This window comes from Hippoglossus stenolepis, chromosome 8 (genome assembly GCF_022539355.2).
Source record: "Hippoglossus stenolepis isolate QCI-W04-F060 chromosome 8, HSTE1.2, whole genome shotgun sequence".
Taxonomy (NCBI): domain Eukaryota; kingdom Metazoa; phylum Chordata; class Actinopteri; order Pleuronectiformes; family Pleuronectidae; genus Hippoglossus; species Hippoglossus stenolepis.
This window is the reverse complement of record NC_061490.1, coordinates 21,132,973-21,153,047: the sequence shown is the minus strand read 5'-3', so window position 1 is coordinate 21,153,047 and position 20,075 is coordinate 21,132,973. Positions and strand designations below refer to the sequence as shown.

Sequence of the window (20,075 nt, the reverse complement as noted above, 5' to 3'; positions counted from 1 at the left end):
ACACACAAAACGCATTGCGTCATGAAATGGACATTATCTTGTGATGCATTTCTATTAACGGACCATGTAAACCTTAGATTTACTTGAGTTAAGTAATAAGTAAAATAAAATCAAGTATATGACTATATCCTGAACTTAAACTCTTGAGTATCCAAAGTAAAGGTACAAATTCTGAGACATTAGGATATTATTAGATACGTTATTACATTTTCATAAAGGTGCATCAATGAGTTAGTATTTTAGTTGCCATGGAGCCAGGCCCGTAGCCGGAGGGCAGTATCCCCCGATCTAAATATGCACATTTTAAGATGTTTGGAGCAGCTATTGGTTAACAGTAGCTTCAAAACCATATCAGTGGACAATAGCATACATGACTTACCATTGTGTTTGAGTTTGCATCATTTTGTATTTAAACTGTAGAAACGTGTCAACTTAAAAGGTCTCCCTTTCCACGAGTCCGGTGGTGGTGGTGTCGCCGTGGTCTTGTCCTCCTTCTTCTTCTTCTTCCAAGGATGAAGAATCTGCAGAAGCATCACCCACTGGGTCGTAGTCTTCGTCACCATCGTCGTCTTCGTAGTCATCGCCGTCGTCTCTGTCTTCTTCTCGGTCTGGCTCTTTCGCGTCCTCTTCGGGTTCAGAGGATGGTTGCTGGGAGAATAGCTGTTGGAGAACCTGTTCTCTGGTGAAAAGCTCCTGACGTGACATCGTGCGATGGTCAGTGTCTTCCGTTATTTCTCTACTGCTGCAAAAAGTGAAGGGTGTGAACCCTGAAGCGAGAAGCAGCTTCAGCCGGGGAGGAGAACAGACATCTCCCCTGTACGTCACCGACTCCGGTCTGGAGGTCGAGCAGGAGACGTTAACACTACGTTACCTTGTATATTTACGAGAAGATGATCCACTCCACCGTCTACTCACTCACCCACCGCCCACATACACACATTTTTTAATAATACCGAGGTCCGGACCTGCATGGAGCTAATTACTTTACTTCAGATGAAGGTATTTGTCTGGGTCATGCTCTCCTGAACAACTAAAGACATGTGAAGGGTCATAAGTTGTAGAGAGGAAGTGTAATTAAAAAACAAGAAATGCACAGTTCTGGAGTATATTTACATGTTTACTTTCCACCACTAACAGTACTGCTTAATGTAACGGGTGAGAAATCCCCGTCAAATATCTTAAAGGACTATGAGTTCAGGTCAGTGATGTGTAAATCTAAAGAAATATGTGTTCACTCTAACAGCCCCATCCCTTCCCGTAACCTCACAGACCAGGTTTCCTTAACTGGAAAAATAAACACATTTATTTTATCTAAACACAGAACTTATTTTGCCTGACAATATAATAATAATAATAACAACATTCGTTTGGAGTGAGTCTTCAAGTACAATTACCATTCGGATTATGGAACGTATATTTTCACAGTAAACCTTCTCTTTGACACAATTCAGTTCAAACAACAAAATAGAACTTCAGTATACATTCGAATTTAGTATCACCGAACAGCGGCTAACCAAAGATTACCTCAACACATGTCATTTAAGTGCACTGCACCACGGTAGGCATTAAGTCCATATACCGCAATGATACTGTCCATAAAGTTCGTGCCGCTCACTTCGTTCTGTAAAGTCAGTCAATAGTGTCCATTTCACTTATCGTACACCCGGTAGGGGAGATGTTTCGCCGTAGCAGTAGCAGTAGCAGTAGCAGTAGCAGTAGCAGTCGCTAACTCCAAGCCCGGTGCTACCGTGGAGAATGTCCAGTGGCAGAATACTCACGGGAGGAGACCCGAGGGGAGGGGGAGCGTGGCGAGAGCAAAACACTTGAACCTGCCGTGCGAATCACCGTTCACCATGGACTCCGACGCCGTCTTCTCGCTAAGACTCGCCAGCCGTCCTCCGGTTCTTCCTGACTTACAGCTTTACAGTTCGTTTCAAAAAACTTCTCACAGGCTACTACACTGCGCTGCCGTCTTCTCTTTGCAACTGTGCTCTGCCGGAAGTCCCGCCCCCCTCACGCTCTCCATACGTGTTGTCTCTTCCCATTGGTCCAAGTCGGTCAGTCATGGGCTCGTCACATTAAGAATATAATATTAATATATTATTATTATTTAACTTTTTAGTTCAGGTTTCCTCTAAGTTAATGCTTTATCATTACTACTGCAAAGACACCTGTTTTATCTATTGTTACCAGGGCCAGTTGTAAACGTGCCTGTTCGATTTGCCACGGCAACTAAAGGCCGACTGTGGGACTCAGTCCACAGAACCGTTGATGGGTCCCAGTCGCCTCTGCTGCAGAGCGCTGGTCGCCTGTTTATTCAAAGCTTATCAGCCTATTATTGAACGTATTGCGTTTCCAAATCACGGAAAATTCCACACTGCACTTCCTTGGGCCCTTAACAATGCACATGTCACGTGTGAAGCCGATAAGATGAACGCTTCTCGAGATATGAAAGTCACAGACCAACAGACTAAATAGATAGAGAGAGATTAGTGGAATTAGTCGATAGATGATAGATAGTATCCATCATATCTGTTCTTTATCAAAGGACCAGTTGTGACTCTTCTAATAATTCACTCTGTCTCTCTGCAGAAATGGCTGATGTTTCCAAAGGCCTGAGCTTCCTTGAGACCCTGAAAGAATCCATAGACAGCAATAAGTTATCAGATGTCAGGGACGCGGTGGAAGATCTCTTGATCAGTAGGATCAACTTGGCTGTGGTGGGAAACCGTGGTGATGGAAAAGACTCCTTCATCAACTCCCTCCGTGGCCTCGGACCTGGGGATGAGGGGGCGGCTCCTGCTTCAACCCCCGTGGCCTCAGAGGACGTGGCAGGCTACCCTGACCCTAAACACCCTGACGCTCGGCTGTGGGACCTGCCGCCTGTGCCCGACACCTCCCCATTCGAACCTGAGGGATACATGGATAGAGACAAACGATGTACTGGGTTCTCTTTGCTTCGGTGGGAGATCCAGAGAAGAGCCTGGAAGACAAGAGGAAAGCCAGTCTGGAAACACTGAGGTCGCAGGGTGTGATGCAGCCTAAAGTCTACGTGGTCAGACCCTCCACCCTGGAGAAGTCTGACTTCCTGGTCTGTTGGACGACTTGGGCAAAGACCTTCCAGAGATCCGAGCCCAAGCCCTTCTCTTGGCTCTCCCGACGCTCACCTCAGCCCTGGTCACCCAGAAAAAGGAGGCCTTCAAAGCTCTGGTATGGGCCGCTGCATCGCTATCTGGTGGGATGTCTGCCATTCCCGTCCCCCTGGTGGCTTCTATGGTGGACTCGAGTGTAGCGGTGCGGATCCTGACGAAAGCACAGTTATTTCTGTGCCTGGATGACAAATCAGTCGAGCGACTGGCCCAACAGCGAGGCGTGGAACCCTGGGCTGCGGACATGTGGCCTCTCAGGGGAGGTTACAAAAGGGGAAGTGCAGCGGCGGCAGAACAGGACTTGGCCACGGTGTCGTCAAAGCTGGTGGAGATGGCCATGCCCAGACACGCCCGTTATGCCAGCCGCTCCTTCACCGCCATGCTGCAAGCTCTGAACGGCGCCATTGATGAAATGGCGGCCGATGCCGTGAAGATCGTGGCTGCAGCTCTCGGGAGGGGGAGTGAAATGCTTTTCTCTTTGTGCGATGTTTCCTGTTTACGTGTTGTTCACCTGCACTTTTATGTTTATTCAACTCTTCACAAACCCTTTTTGATACGTTTTCACATTGTTAGATGACGTTTTAAAGAGAGACACTGTAAATACTATGTGAGCATAAATTCTCCAAATCAATATGTAGTACTGAAAACTGCTCTGTGCCGATTAACCAGACTTCACAACAAACATCAACAAAAAGAGGAAGTGGGAGGAAGTGCATCTGCGTGCAGATACTGTGAGAAGCTGCAAACGCTATCAATGTAATCAGAACACCTACAAGAAGCTGTTTTCTGGCTTGCATGATAGTATGCACTGTTTTTTTTGCATCCCCTTTCAAAGAGTGAAAACTTCCTTTTTCTGTAAAGTCTCATTCTTGGAGTGAGGCTGTGTGTCACAGACTGATACAAGTGGGTCCTCTGAGGTAAGAACAAGCTTCTATGGTTATTTATCTAACTATTATAATAAAATATAGTGCTTCAGAAGTTTTATTTACAGTATATACACTGATTACAAACTGTATTTTTTGTGGATAAAACAATATGATTTTTTTCTTAATAAAATTTGATTCCAGATCACTTAATAATAATAATAATAATAATTTAAAACCCTTTTTCTTCCATTCAGATGAAATACTTTTTTCCAAATGAAAACTCAAACATCAGTTTCAGATGTCGTAGTTCCCTGAAGACTGAGATGAACCCAAAGAGCCAGATATGACTTTTTAAACAGTATATTTCAGATTAAAGGTTCAAAAATTTTAATTTAAAAAAGACACTGTTATGTTTGCAGTCAACATATTTTATATGTGTTCTGGGGTTTCTTTGAATAAAAGTGATTTGAACAAGTAGCTAATGTCAAATAAAATTAAAAAAGAAAACAGAAAACAAACTATAATTTAGTTATTAAAGGGAAAAATAAACTGACCTCTGAGATTAACAAAAACATGTGGACCAAATATTCAACTTGAAAATAATTTCATTTATTTTCCTTTAATAAATGACAAATTCTGCGTAGAGGTGAGGTGACTTTTGTGTTTTCAAACCACAAGTTCACAACCATCTTGAAATGAGGAACAAAACAAAGACAACTCTAACTGTCAGTAAAAGAAATGAAAAGAGGAAGAAACAAATTCTGAGACAAGATGAAAAATAACTTTGATCACACGTTTTACAGTAAAAAGAAAAAGTTCTGTGATCTAATGATGTTTTTATCCACTTTTCAGTTTTTATTTGTTTCAGAAATCCAGTTGTAGTCCCACATGAGATGGAGGCTCAGACAGTCACGTGGTTGGTTTTTCTGGCCCTAATAAAACGTAAGGATTTTATTTCTCCACTTTGAAAACAATGTATTTTTTTAATTAAAGATTAACTGACTTCTCCACTTGTGTTTTCACCGACAGATGTTTCTACAAGTAACCCTATAAGTCCCTTTAAACTAGAACCTGGTGAGCTGCTGGCTACTGAGGGATCCTGCTCTGAAATTAATTGCCAAGTCACAAGAGATGTTGATGATCATGACGCAAACTGGTTTTGGATGAAAGATAGACGATGGGTCCAAAGTGATGAAGACTATAATACCACTGTCATTTACAGCACAAACACCTTGACACGTCCGGTCAGTCCTGACTTTGCAAACAGAGTGAAATACATCGGTTCTTCATCTTCAAGTTGGAGGAATAGTTACTGGTCGAAGCCACTGTGCAGTATTTTGATCTGTGACCTGAGAACAAGTGACAGCGGAAAGTATTCTTTGAGATTCGTAGGGAAGTTAAAATGGTCATCTGAAGAAGTGACCCTCAACGTTGAAGGTATGTATAATAAAAATCTGAAAATTAAAATACATTTCAGAATATACATAACATTACAATTAGTGGACAAATGTGTCCTTCATGCCCCGAGCAACGAACATTTGAACAAACACCAGTGATAAAAACTACAGAATCCATCGTGAGATTTATACCGCAGTCAGGCACCAGGTGGCGATCTAGACACTTTGGCTTCACTTTTAGTCGATGGTTTGAACTATTCTAAATCAGTTATGACTCTAGAGCAGTTTGGCTATAGCTTCACTCTACAAAGTTTCCCAGTCAAGTCGGCTTCACCTTTAAAAATCAATGCTTCTTTTATAATAACATCTTCTCAGTGACACTGTACAATTTGAATTTAGCTGTTGTGTAGACGCATCATCACATTTCTCTTGCTTTCATATTCTCAGTAAACCGATGCCCGCTCACTTTTGAGGGACCAGCTGTCGTGGTGGAGTCCGACGAGGTCACACTCACATGCTCCACTTCAAGTTCATGTCCTTCAAACCCTCACATTCAAGATGTGACTCAGATCGACCGGACACAGGCCACAGACTTTCATCAAGTTAAGGAAAGAACCACCTTCAGCTTTAGAGCCAGCAGGGAGGATGATGGGAGGGTGTTTTCATGCCAAACACAGAACAACATGGACAAATATTTGATCCAGAATATTACAGTCACTGTTAAATGTAAGTTGATGAATTCATTTTATTGATGTTCTATCTTTTAGGTAATACATCCTGCTGATATGATTATTATTATGGTTATTTGTCTCTGGATGTCAGCCCTGTGATACGCTGGAGACCTCTCAAAGCCAGAGTCAGCTGGGGATTGGCTCCATCCTCCCACAACCCTCAAATGTCCAGTGTCACCAGGCTGCTCTGGATAAATCCACATCAGCTTGTGGCGTGTCTGTGATTTTCAGTCATTTTACCTCTTTCACATTCATGTATTGGTTGAATTTGAATTCTGAACTAAAATCTTCTGCATAGTTTTCACAATACTACATTCTTAGTGGACCGTCACTCACATAGCAAGTGTCTTGGTCCAGATTTGTCCAGGGCCACGAGAAGACCAGAAGTGCTGGATCATTGCCTGAAGTGGCCCACATCCGTGTGCTATCTGGGTTGTGAATTAACCTGAAAGAAGCTTCTGTTTCAGATTCACCTGTTGTTGAGATAAAGGTCATTTCACTTGGGTCCTTTTTCCAGATAAGCCGAGGAAGACGAGCATTTCTGTCAGTGGCTCTTCTGATAACCAAGTGAAAGTTGGTCGTTCTCTCACGTTAACCTGTGACACAGCCCAATCCTGCCCCGACGACTTACTTCAGCTGCCACTTTTTTTTAGCAAAACAAATCAAACCAAAATGTTCCTTTAGAAAAATCGATGCAAAAGTATATGTCTTTTTCAGTGGTCCAGTTTTTAATTAATTATTTCTTCTGACAGTTGAAACAATATTGGACAGTGGTTAAATTTGACAGTTCTCTGTTTTCTATATTGATGGTTTCTGCAGACAGTCCCAAACATGTGACAGTTCAAGCCAATCCTGGTCTTGATGTGAAGGAAAATGTGTCGTTGACACTGAGCTGTACTGCCGAGTCCAACCCACCAGTGAGCTCTGTCACCTGGAGGAAGACGACTGATGGGAGAGAGGAAATCGTCCAACAGACTCAGACTCAGACCTTCAGGGTGAATTCAGCCAGTCCCTCTGACAGTGGACTGTACAGCTGTGAAGCCACCAATGACATTGGAAGTGGAAAGTCACAGCCAGCTGAGGTTAAAGTCAGATGTGAGTAGAATGATGCACTTGTGATGGTGAATGGATAAACAAGGAGGATATATTCTACATTACTGCGTCTAAAGTAAATACTGATCAGATGTGCTGGTTCCAAAAAGAAGAAAACATTACTCCACAATGTCAAAAACACCACAGGGTTCTTTTAACTATGGTGTAAATTAATTCATTCATTAAACTTATCCAACATTTCTTTGAACTGAAAACGTCTATTTCAACATGACTAAAGTGGCCTGTTGTCATAACTTGATTTATTTAAATAGCACTTCTCAAAACAACGTTACAAAGTGCTTCCCAAATAACAAAAAAAGTAAAAACACATCAAAATATGAATAATGAAAAAAATCTGAGTACAAATCTGTCATAAAAGAATAAATAAAAGAATAAAAGTAGACATACGTAAATCAGTGAATGAAGTAAGATAAAAGTTTGTTTTCAGCTCCTGACTCAGTCTGCTGTCTGTCCTCGTTCAGGCTGTTTCAGATCCTCAGGCTCTTGTTTCAAAAGCTTTGTCCCCAACTTTGTCTTCATGTATTGGTTGAATGAATTCGAACTAAAATCTCTCATAGTTTTCACTTCTACTACATTCTTAGTGGACCGTCACTCACATAGCAAGTGTCTTGGTCCAGATTTGTCTGGCCACGAGAAGACCAGAAGTGCCGGATCATTGCTGAAAGTGGCCCACATCCGTGTGCTATCTGGGTTGTGAATTAACCTGAAAAATCTTCTGTTTCAGATTCACCTGTTGTTGAGATAAAGTCATTTCACTTGGGTCCTTTTTCCAGATAAGCCGAGGAAGCGAGCATTTCTGTCAGTGGCTCTTCTGATAACCAAGTGAAAGTTGGTGGTTCTCTCGTTAACCTGTGACACCGATGCCAATCCTGCCCCAGCGACTTTCTTCAGCTGCCACTTTTTTCATCCAAACACATAAACCAAACTTCTTTAAACTATCGATGCAAAAGTGAATTTTTCTCATGTCTTTTTCAGTGGTCCAGTATTTCAAAATTAATTATTACTTCTGACAGTTGAAACAATAGCACCTGAGAAATTAATGACCTAAAGTACTTAAATCTCTGTAATTCTTCCACCAGAGTAAGAATATATAAATTGAAGCCTAGTGACTTTAAGCAGTTAAAATTCTTATTACAATTGTGATGGAAATTCATCTTGAGATTTGAAATAATGAGATTCTCAGACTGGAGTTGCCTTTGAGTCTTTTAATAGTAAGCTCTGCAGAGGTTACACAACAAGCACGGGTGCTCAAAGTGGAACTGCCCCAAAGTTCACGAAAGCCAGTACTTATACAAAGGCGTTTCATAAAACATAATATGAAAAAAGACATGAAATCATCATCTGTGTCCATCTGCTGTGTCCGTCCGCTGTAGCAGTTGGAAGAAAACATCAGAGAATAAGGGCATACACCCTGTTTGTCAAGGTCACAGCAGTGAGACACAATAAGGGTTCCATCCTGTCAGGTAGACAGTATCACAGCAGTGAGACACCTGGTCAGTGGAATTTTCCATTACACAAATCTGTCATAAAAGAATAAATAAAAGAATAAAAACTAGAACTACGTCAAATCAGAGAATGAAGTAAGATAAAAGTATTAGTTTTAGTTTTAAGCTAGTCAGGGTGTTTCAGAGCCTCAGGGTTCTTGTTTCCAAAGCTCTGTTCCCCAACTTTGTCTTAGTACAAAAGATTTGTATATTATTTAACTACATTTCAAGTTGTTTATACTTCAAAATCTATTTCAGTAAATTCAACAAATCATTCAAAATAAGGTTTAGCAAACCTGATAAAAATATTGAAGTTAAAAAAGGAACAGTAACCTAAAATCAGTGGCTGTAGTTTGTTTCAAAGAGAAATTACTGAGAAAAAAATGTAAAGTTTCACCAGGTGAATCTAAAGCCAGTCTGTTTTATCCTCCCATTTAAAGTTTCACATTCTTCTCAGTCTGGCTTTAAAGAGCAGCAATAATGTCACTTCATTTGTTGTGTTATTCATGTTTGATCTTTGATGATGTTCAGAAAATGACGTTGTCTTTTCTCCTGAATTTCCCGGCTAGTTTCTCCAAAACACACAAACATCATGGAGTCGTCAGAGAAGCAGGAGCTTGACGGGAGGAGCTCCGTGATGCTGAGCTGCATCAGTCACAGCTTTCCCCCAGTCCACCTCTACTCATGGTACAGGAAGAGTCAGGGCGAGGAAAAGGATGAACTTGTGTCCGAGCATCAAAACCACACAGTGTACTCAAACCAGCCAGGAGTCTACTACTGCGTCGCACAAAATGAAGTAAACCAAAGTTTGTCTGGTCCCGTCCATCTGTTTGAACGTGAGTGAATTTCAAGGCCTTATAACTGTGTGTTTTATTGCTCAGGAGACATGTGGGAGGTTTATATCAGACTAGTTTTCTGGTTGTCCGTCCATACGTCCTTTGTCCTACGTCCTTCACACAAACACACAAGTAGAATCAAGGAGTAACTGATTTGATTTCGGTAGCCAAAGGTCAAAGGTCAAGCTCTATCTGATGCTCCCTCTTTTAACCACAGGAAACTATCTGCACATCCTGAAGTTCCTCGTTCCTGCTCTGTTTGTCCTGATGATTATCATTTTAATCATCATAGTTTTAAGGTGAATGAATAAGAAGTGCATTTGATTAAATTAATACATTTCAGAGATGGTCAGGCATGTGTAACCACATCATGTCCCTCTATGTTTTCAGATACAGGAAGAAAAAATCTATTCAACAAGGAACAACAAACACCGAATCCCCTTCTGGTTTTTCGGTAATGACACATTTGTTTAATCCATTCTACTTCCTTATTGAAAACATCTGGACAGAAGTGACTCATCTTGTGTGTGTGTGTGTGTGTGTGTGTTTGTGTGTGTGTGTGTGTGTGTGTGTGTGTGTGTGTGTGTGTGTGTGTGTGTGTGTGTGTGTGTTTACTGCACTTTGAATCTGCCCCAGGTGAGTCCCAGGTTGAGACAACACATTAAACAAGAAAACAACAAGTTAAAACAATCATATATGGAGACGTTAGTAAAACTCAAGAAGATGTATATTAAAAAGAGTTTAATTCAAAGTGTCTGGTCATGGTGGCCTGTTGTCAGAACCTTGAATAGATTTTTGAAATTATTTAACAACCAGTTGTTGAAAGTTCAAAATCTATTTCTAATTGGCTATTTGTATTTTGGAAATCGTAGGAAACAGTGATTAAGGAGAGTATAGGAAAAGATTCAGGATATTTAAGCCTCTGCTTCATCACTTCTGACCTGTTACAGCTGTAAAACTACTAATTCTTCTAAATATCACCATTAAATTTAATGGTGATATTACAAAGCCTCCGAAGTCCCAGAATGTGTTATTTGTTTTATTTTGAGTTCACACGATACAAGGATCTGAAACAAGACAACATGTGCACATTAGATTTAAAAATTGTAAATAAATAATCTATCAGGATATCTACAACCCCTCAAATTGACCATGTAGAGCTACTGCCTTCCATCTTCTATCATCAGTATTAGTCTGGCTCTACAGGCAGATGTGTCTTTTACTGTTCAAGCTGTTGCTTTTCCCTCCTTGTACTTCCATATCCTGCCCTCACTGTTTGCCCTGTCAGTAGCTGTCTATCAGTGCACTTATATCTCAGTGTACTGGGGCCAGTAATTAAAAGACAACCTGTACAGCATCCATTTTAGAGCATGAGTGAAGCGATTCAGTTGCTGCTTGATAATCACTGATGTTTTCTGTCTGCTCAGGCTGCCTCTGCACAAAACCCCACAAGACATCAAGCTGGAAACACCGAGGACGATTCTGTCAACTACGCTTCTCTGCACTTTAAGAATAAGATAAAGTGAGAATTTAATCTTTGTGTTACAATACCAGAAAAACAAAGGTGATATTGATCAGCACACGTCATGTTGATATTTGTTTTTTCAAGGAAGAAGCAAAGAAAGGTAGAAGAAGACCCTGTGTATGCGATGGTGTCCAACCCAACGCGAGTTGAAAAGGTCAGGAACTGTGACCTCTCATTTCGTTATATCAGTCTCTATGTTTTGCTAATAGTTTAATAGTTTTGCTAACAGAAATTGTTCCATAAATAATCGATAAACTACCTCCGCTCTCATCCTAGAATGACCCAGAGAGCCTGCAGGACTATGAAAACATTAGTAATGCAACTGCACGTGCACCAACATCTCCAAATCTATTTAACAACCACACCAGTGAAGGTGAAGTGGAGCTCCACTATTCACAGGTGAAATTCACAGCGACGCCCTGACGTTAGACGACCAACAGAGACTCCAGCAGCTCACACGAAGATGAGAGTTCCTACTCTGACGTTAGGATTTGACCCGAGATGTTCTCGTCCTGCTTTTTACAGCTACCTCGGGCCTGAGGAAGTTTATATTCACAAGAAGTCATCACAGAGAGTCTGAAGAGTTCATGTGTTAAGCAAAATAGGTCGTAATCGTAAATCTACAGTAATGTAAGCTGGTCAACAAACATTATGCAGCTACAACAAAACCCTGCGTGTTGCCATTAGGAGTATTTTAAAACTAGTTAGCAAGAAGGCACAGAAGTTACATTACTGAGCTAAAATATAATATATAAATATTTGCAACTGTTAATTAAAGGTTCTGAGGAAAACAGTGAACATAGCAAAATGTGAGGGATAAACGGTTAAAATCCTTATTTTGCAACTTAAAATGTAAATAATGTGAGTGTAAAATGATTGTATTAATAACTTTTTATATAATCTATATATATAAATGACATGCAGTTAGACAAGAAATGCTGAAAATCACTGCTGAATGTTTTTTTTGTGCTTTCCAGTGTTGTGAACTTAATCCAAACCCACACACCTGAAATGTAAATATCCTGTAGCTCAAAATAAAATGAAATATGTTGGAACAAATGATGAACTTTAAAGTTTATTGACATTATTGTTGGATTTGTGAACATGTCACAGCGTGAAAGGGTTTCTGAAGAATGCATGTACACACAAAACGCATTGCGTCATGAAATGGACATTATCTTGTGATGCATTTCTATTAACGGACCATGTAAACCTTAGATTTACTTGAGTTAAGTAATAAGTAAAATAAAATCAAGTATATGACTATTCTGACCCATAACAGGCTGTTATAATTGTTATATTCCTTTTAAAATTACTTGAGTAATAATCAGTTATGAAAACGTAGAAATGAGATAAATAGATATCATTAGTTTCAGCCTCATGTATTAATGTGCTGCTCTGTGAGGATGTTAGAAGTCCATTATCCAGTCGGTCATTTCTCTCAGACTTGTTTCCTCTTCACTCTCCGGCTCTAACGATATGTTTGCTGAGAGATTAGCGTATTAGCAGCGGAGCAATACGCTCGGCCTGGATCCGCTGCCTGTGAGCTCCGCAGCTTCTGCAATTGAATATTATTTATTAATTAGAGCGACTCAATGACTGACGTGAGCTTTGGTTTCTCACCCCGAGCCGAGTATCCACAGAGGGACCATCGGCTCCGTCAGACACAGAAACATAATGAACTCAATCCAAACACACATCATGGGTTTTTAATGTCGGTATAATCACTTGATCGTTATCATAACAGCCCGAGTGGAACAGGGAGTTTATCCCACTTTGGATCTGAAACCACAGCTGTGCTTTTACATTCTTTTATGGTTTTATTTCATTATGTACAGCAGAGGAGGAAAAGACAGGGCTGTCTTGATAATGAAAAACATAATGTACGTGAAATATTACAGGGAATTAAAAAATGATTAATAAAGGAATTGGCCTATTTGAAAAATCTGAAAATACTTGAATAAATGAAATAATCTGCATATTTACAATAAATTAAATACATTTGTTTTGAACATATTTGTACTTTTTTTGAGAAAACCATCACCAGATGAATCAATAATTCAAACTAAAAGTTGCAGTTCTAGTTTGGTGCCTTCCAGCGTCACCATGACGCATCAATTATGAATAAATTCAACATGACCTGAACTGCTGTTTTTTGACTTGAAAGAAAAGTACACGTCAAAACTTTTCAAATCTGCAGGAGTAAGTTCTTAATGATCAGAGGATTTTTTAAGGTTTATTCAAATACAACAAAAAAGTCTTCAAAACGGGCAGCAACCAACCAAATAAACAAATACACATTAACATTGAAAGGGCTTTTTTAATTTCTGATTCAAATATTATTAAAATTATCATTAAAATCATCTTTGTGTCTCTATATTGTCTCATATTTAGAAATACAATGACATCATGAACTAACAATACTTTCATCTGACAAATCTACAATAAACCTATTATATAGATTTTCATGCAGAAGATGATCATAGAACATTTTCTCTCATATTCTCCATGAAACCTTGATTTAAACAGAAAATCCAATGGAGACTTAAGCTGAACTCAAATCAGATTTATCGACACATGACACAAGCTAATTATCTTCACACGCTAACAACATAACCTGTTAGAACAACAGTCTGTGGAATGTTTCAGCCTTCAGCTCGTTGATTAGCACGAAGAACCTGATTATGTTCCAGGCCTGGAGGTCAGAGGTGAATGTGTGAAATGCACACACACACACACACACACACACACACACACACACACACACACACACACACACACACACACAACCACACACACACACACACACAGACTCTCTCTCTCTCTCTCTCACACACACACACACACACAGACTCTCTCTCTCACACACACACACACACACACACACATCGTGGTTGTTTGCTCTGAATAAGAAATGAAATGATTTTGATGACTATCAGCCCACACTCCCATCCGGCTAATTGCCCATGAAGTCATTTCAGTAAATAATAGCTGCTGTTTATTACAGTATCACAGACGCCCCATCTGTCACACAGGACTAATCCAATGAGCAGGGGGACTGTGAGTAATGGCACCTGCGGCCTGATATTGGAATATTCCACTGGTTCAACTCTGCCGCTCACAACACATTTATTGTTTCACCATGAAAATGCAGACTCACATCAAACATCCAGTTACACAACATGACTGATGTCAGAGCAGCAAACTGGCCTCAAGTGAAAAATCTCCTCACCTGGATCATTGGCTGACTTTGGTCATCGTCGGACTTTTCATCCAGTGCCACTTGCACTTTATACTTTAGATTTATACAGAAAAATCTTAATATTAAACAAAACCAAATGTTATATGTTTCCTGGAGAACATATTCCAATCACTTGCTCCCTGAACCTTTAGCAACACAATGCTGGGTCATGTTTTTATTGGAGTGAAATATCTTATTAACTGCAAACTCTTAAAATTAAATTAATTACAAATAATATTGTACATTAGACAGAAATTCACTCTGATCCTAAAAAGTTAAACCCCACCATGTTTACAGTAAACCTCCCCAGACACAGCTTATAGTACAAATTCAGTTTCTAGGATAGTAAATTCTCACATATGATTATAAACAGAGTCAATTAAACAATCACATGCTCCATTTGACAGCAGATCATAATGTCCTCGAACGTTTTCTACTTCACTGCCCTCCGGGTCTCTGTAACCTTTGTACAGTGGTTGATCAATATTGGTGAACTGGGAAGTGATTGATTGTGTGAAACACCAGTCAAAGGTTGAAGTTGAGATACTTGTCTGTTTGAATTCAGACTCAGGAAAAGTGTCAAGTTTTAGAACATTTTTATTTTTTTTAAGTCATTCAGAATATTTAAGAACTGAACTGGGATTAAATTTAAATTCACAGTCCTCATTGCAATAGTCCTTCACTTCAAGTAGAGCCAAACAACACTAATATATTAATAGATAATATCAACAATTTTATATGAGGTTTGAATTTAAATCTATTTGTAAAGTCACTATTTTAGCTCCACAGACATATCTTGTGTTTTTGCTGGTGTCGGAGCACAGATTTGGTAAAAGCTGTATTTGTCTATTTGTTTATGTTGTGTTCTTATTTTGCAGCACATGTTTTGTCTCATTGATGAAGCTGTATTCTTAGTTTGCTTGTGTTCCATCTACATGTGTCTCATTGAGATACAGTGTGTCGAGCTCTCAGGGCCTCTTCATCCTCCCTCAATATATTGTTGTGTTATCTCATTTTGAGTGTAAAGCTGATCATGTAGGTTTCGTAACTTCGAGACACTCAGATCAGATTCCAGCTTGGTTCCACTGTTGATAAGCACCAGGCACATAAATCACTCAAGTGACTTTGCAGAGTAAGCAGCTCTTAGAGATGGTGGAGTTAAACAGACACGACAATCTTAAGTGATGGAAAATCAATTCTCAGTTTCCCTCGAATCAAACGAGTGAAACATGAGGGTAGTTTGTGCATGAATCTCACTTACAGCTGGTAAAGGTTATTTTTATTTCAGATTAGTTTCTGGTGGCGGATGAAAACACAACCTTGTTGGCCGAGGTCATAAACCGACTTCTCCGCCTCAACTGTGCAATAAAAACTTTACACATGACTTCTTGTAAATTGCTACTTTGCCACACTGGGTTTTATTTCCGCAAAGAAAGTAGCTTTAAAAATAAAACACGTCGAATGACTGTAAACTTGAAAAATCCAATATATAAAAGTTTCAATCTCAAAACTGTAATAAAATCAAATGAGGTTTGAATTGAAGATAAATAGTAAATGATATACTACGCACATGCTAATGTAACAATGTTTTGACAAAGAAAAATTGTATTCATCATTTGTTTAATAAATCTAAATTGCAAATATTAATATTAGAAGTTAAGCTCTTCAAGAAAAACAGTTGGTGACACCAATTCTTCACCAGTCAACCAAACTTCAGATGATGGAAAACCAGAGAGAACAGAGAGCTGAAGATGTGAAGCCTAAAAGACAGCGAGCACAAAATCATGAGACAGGACAGACCCTGGATTTAACAGATTTACTACTACAGCCATAAAAAGCTATTTTTACTCTGGTCCATTTGTAGTAAACAGCGGAGCCGCACACAATTGCAGTTTTTTATCACCACTGAGGGAACTCATGTGGAAAATGGGATTGAAATGTAACATTTATGTGTGTTTCATGTATCGATTTCAGGAACAATAAAATCCCATCTGTCCACACGGATCGGATATTTTCATCCGCCGCAGTTTCTCATGTGTTTGAGTTTGACAGTCACATGCTTCATGTAGGTCTTGTTTCATTAAGGGGATTTATGTTTTTAAACTAGAATGACATCAGCCCCCCTTTAAAAACACATCACGAGATCCAGATGTTTATTTGGATCTGCAACAAATTGTACACAATCATAAATATCTGTCTCTTAAACATGCCTGACTATCTGTCCTAGATCCCCCCCCCTTGTCCAGATCCAATATAAAATGTAATGGGTTCCTCCCAGACCAATACCACGTCGTACCACCAGGTTTTCATGGTAATCTGTCAAGACGTTTTGGCGTAATCCTGCTAACAAACTAAACTGACGATCAAAAAAGATGCTCGGCGGAGGTCATAAACCAACTTCTCCACCTCAACTGTGTATAAAACATTACTTTCTGTGAATTTCCACTTCGCCACACTTGTTTTTAAATACACAAACCGATTGTCATGGAAACAGGTGGTTGGAAACGCACTTATTGTCACAACCAGAAAGAAATAAAAATAGCCGGATGCATTAACACTGTAAATATCACTTTTAACTTTGAGTCCCTCTGTTGCACGAAGCTGTGATGAAATATACAATTTATATATATGTGAAACTTCCTAACGCCAGTCAGAGTAACAGACACACACAGGCAGATTGAGACATCTCGTCCATATCCCACCTGAGGATGTAAATGAACGCTGCAGCTCCTCAGTCAACTGGAAGACGAAAAGGTGCGAGTGGGCAGTTGAGTGGAAAGTTAATGTTTGTGTTGATGTGGCTTCTTCTTGGCTGATGGAGACTGATGGAGACCGATTGCAGTTTTCACCTTGACATGTCATCCATCAGCTGTGGTGCTGTGGAGTTTGCCGGGTCGCACGTGGACCGACTCAGAATAAAGTGGGAAGGCAACAACACTCCATCACAATAAAGACCCGACTAAACAAAGGTGAACAGAAGAGAATCGGGGATGAAGGTCTGTTGTGGTCATCCCAGAGGTTGTTTACCTGCAGCACGAGGATCAATGACTCAGCCCCCACTGGCCTTTGTACAGATGAGATGAGTGACGGTGTCATTTGTAAACGTTACAGTGTCCAGTACATGTGCTTGTTCCTTCCTCCCTTTGTAAGTTCCTTAATTGCCTCCTTCCTGTTTCCTTTCCTGTTTCCTTTCCTCAATCACTCTTCCACCATCACTTTTAGTCCCACTGCAACTCTCTGGATAACTGGGATGTTTTTTCAGGAACTGTCCAGTTGCTTCAGCTTACTGGTATTTCACAGACACGTTCAATGATTCACAAAACTGTGTCGAGATTAATTGAGTTGACCTGATAGAAGTTGTCTCGCTTTGTGATAGTGTTTTGCATTTTGTCGCGGCTTGTTTGTTGTTGATTGGTTGTATTTTGTCATTGGTTGATGGTTGGTTGTTGTTGATTGGTTGTATCTTGATGTTGATTTGTTGCTGGCTGGTTGGTCGCAGTTTGTTGTTTGGGTCTTTTTTGGCTGTTTTCGTTTTTAAGGCTGTAACCATCAATCGTTCTCAGTTGATTACGAATATGTTACTGGTTCACACACATCACAGCTCCCTTAGTTGCCCATCTTCAAATTGCTTTTTTAGCTCGACCATCTCAATAGCGTTCAATTTCTTAAAACATAAGATTTAAGGAAAGCAAGTCCTGACAGATTTATACACCTGAACATTATGAATAAGCTGATCATTTCATATTTTAATTAATATTGTTAGCTTTTTCATCTCGGCAGATTAAAATACACAAATACAATATAAACCATTAACCTGTTTATTCAGCATTTACTTGAATATGTTGAATTTTAGAGTAAATATCATACATACAAATAGGTGGCAATTTGTAATCAAGAAAGCTCTTTAAATATAAATACAGGTCCCAATAAGACATGCACATAACGTACAGTAGAATAGCAAATAAACACAATGAGCAATACAAGTGTAATCTGCAATCACATTCTTTGTTACAGATGTGATTTCCTCTGGACACGAGTCTTCTGGGACAACAACAAACTGAAAGAGAGAGTTGCCATCACAAAAAAAAGTCGATCCATCGGGGAACAACATGAAAGAGGCTCCATTGTGCTTTTGATTTTTTTCCTCCATCTCTGTCTGATCGTCTGTTTCTCGTTTCTCTCTTCTTCTTCTTCTCCCTCTGTGCTCGTCTCCCTGCTGCTCCCACATCGTTCTCAATTATCGTCTCTTTTGCTTTTTAATCAATGTGCCGTCCCGCCATGATCTCCACAAACAGAACACTGCAGTAAACCTCACAGTTGTAGTAGATTGTCATCATCAATGTGGTTTTTTTTCTAAATTTTAAATCTATTTTACCTCATTAATATGTAAATTTAAGCAGCAAGGCACCAAAATCTAATCAGATAATCTCCTCCACATGGGACGGAAAATGTAGTTTCATTTTAATTAGGCAACTTAGCTCATTAATTAGCTTTTTTCATATCATATTTTTCATAACTATGTTTGTCTTTGCATTCTGCATCACTGGTATCAATTTGAACTTGTTAGCTGCGTTTAAGGGTTCCAGCGATTTCTAGAAAATCACTGTGTCCTCATTAATATGTGAATTTATGAAGGTGCTTCAAAATGTAATAAAATCAAAAGTACCTCTGGTGTGAGTATGAAACTTCCAATATCATTCTTTTGTGACTGTGTTCAGGATAATTTTTCGACAGAGTTACAGAAGCATGACGACATATTTACTGCAGACAATGTTTTTTTATGGAGGAATGAAATTAATACGATTGTGTAATGTGGAAAAAAATGTGACAGAAAAAACGACTTGTTTTAGGGACACACTTTAGCTTTGTTACAACAGTTTAAGACAAATATTCAGCGGCTAAACTTTGAGAATAAAGAAATAACAGTTGTTGTGGTGATCAGGCTCTAGATGAACAGTTGTATTGACAGATAAATACAATATGCTGGTGTAATTAGAAATGTCTTCTACAGCGGACGGATTGAAACGCCTGTCGGAGACGATGTAGATGTTCTTGTAGATGTTCCTCCAGATGTTTGTTTGCTTTGTGGAAAAAACCTCAGATTTAAAAACTCTGGAGAACAAAGAGAATGTGTGAATCTCCGTCCGTTCTTCAGTTGTTTTAATGGTTTTGTTTTGAACGTGTGTTAAAAAGATATTGATTCAATGTGTTTAATAGTTTCGATTCTGAAATTTTGTGGGGTTCTTAAACTGCACTACATTATGTTGGCACATCATTAATTGACTCAACCCATTGAAATCAGTTGTTTAAATAAGACACATCTCTTGTATTGCATTAGCTTCTGCTCAGTGTTCCTAATAAACCGACAAGCCAGTGTATTTCAACCACGTCTTTGGCGTTGATTGCAGCTCACGCGTTTTTTAAATATTCTGCAGTCCAGCGACTTTGTCACATCATCTTCAATTATCACAAACAAGAGCAAATTTCTGTTTCCAATCACTTCTGACGAAGTTGTCTTTGCTAATGGGAACAACTTGTCTGCTTTTCAAAGCAGCTGCTGTTTCATCTGCTCTTTGACAGGATGGAGGAAGCTTCACTTCAGCAGCGAGTGATTGGAAATAAGCAGATGAGCTGCCAGTTTCCATTACACAAACCACGTCACCAGGTATTTGTTGCATTGTCACTCAGAATTTGGAGCATTCACAGCGTCTCTGCAGGGGACAGCTTGTCGGA

The 20,075-nt window shown here is 39.5% G+C and overlaps 1 protein-coding gene across 1 annotated transcript in view; it reads left to right on the top strand.

Annotated features, from left to right (window-relative positions):
* LOC118113339 (B-cell receptor CD22) overlaps positions 1 to 20,075 on the top strand; it is a 1,629,935-nt gene that overhangs the window by 796,280 nt on the left and 813,580 nt on the right. Inside the window, exon 7 of the mRNA XM_047340748.1 lies at positions 6,963 to 7,238. Coding sequence (XP_047196704.1) covers positions 6,963 to 7,238 — 276 coding nt within the window. The remainder of the gene's footprint in view (positions 1 to 6,962; positions 7,239 to 20,075) is intronic.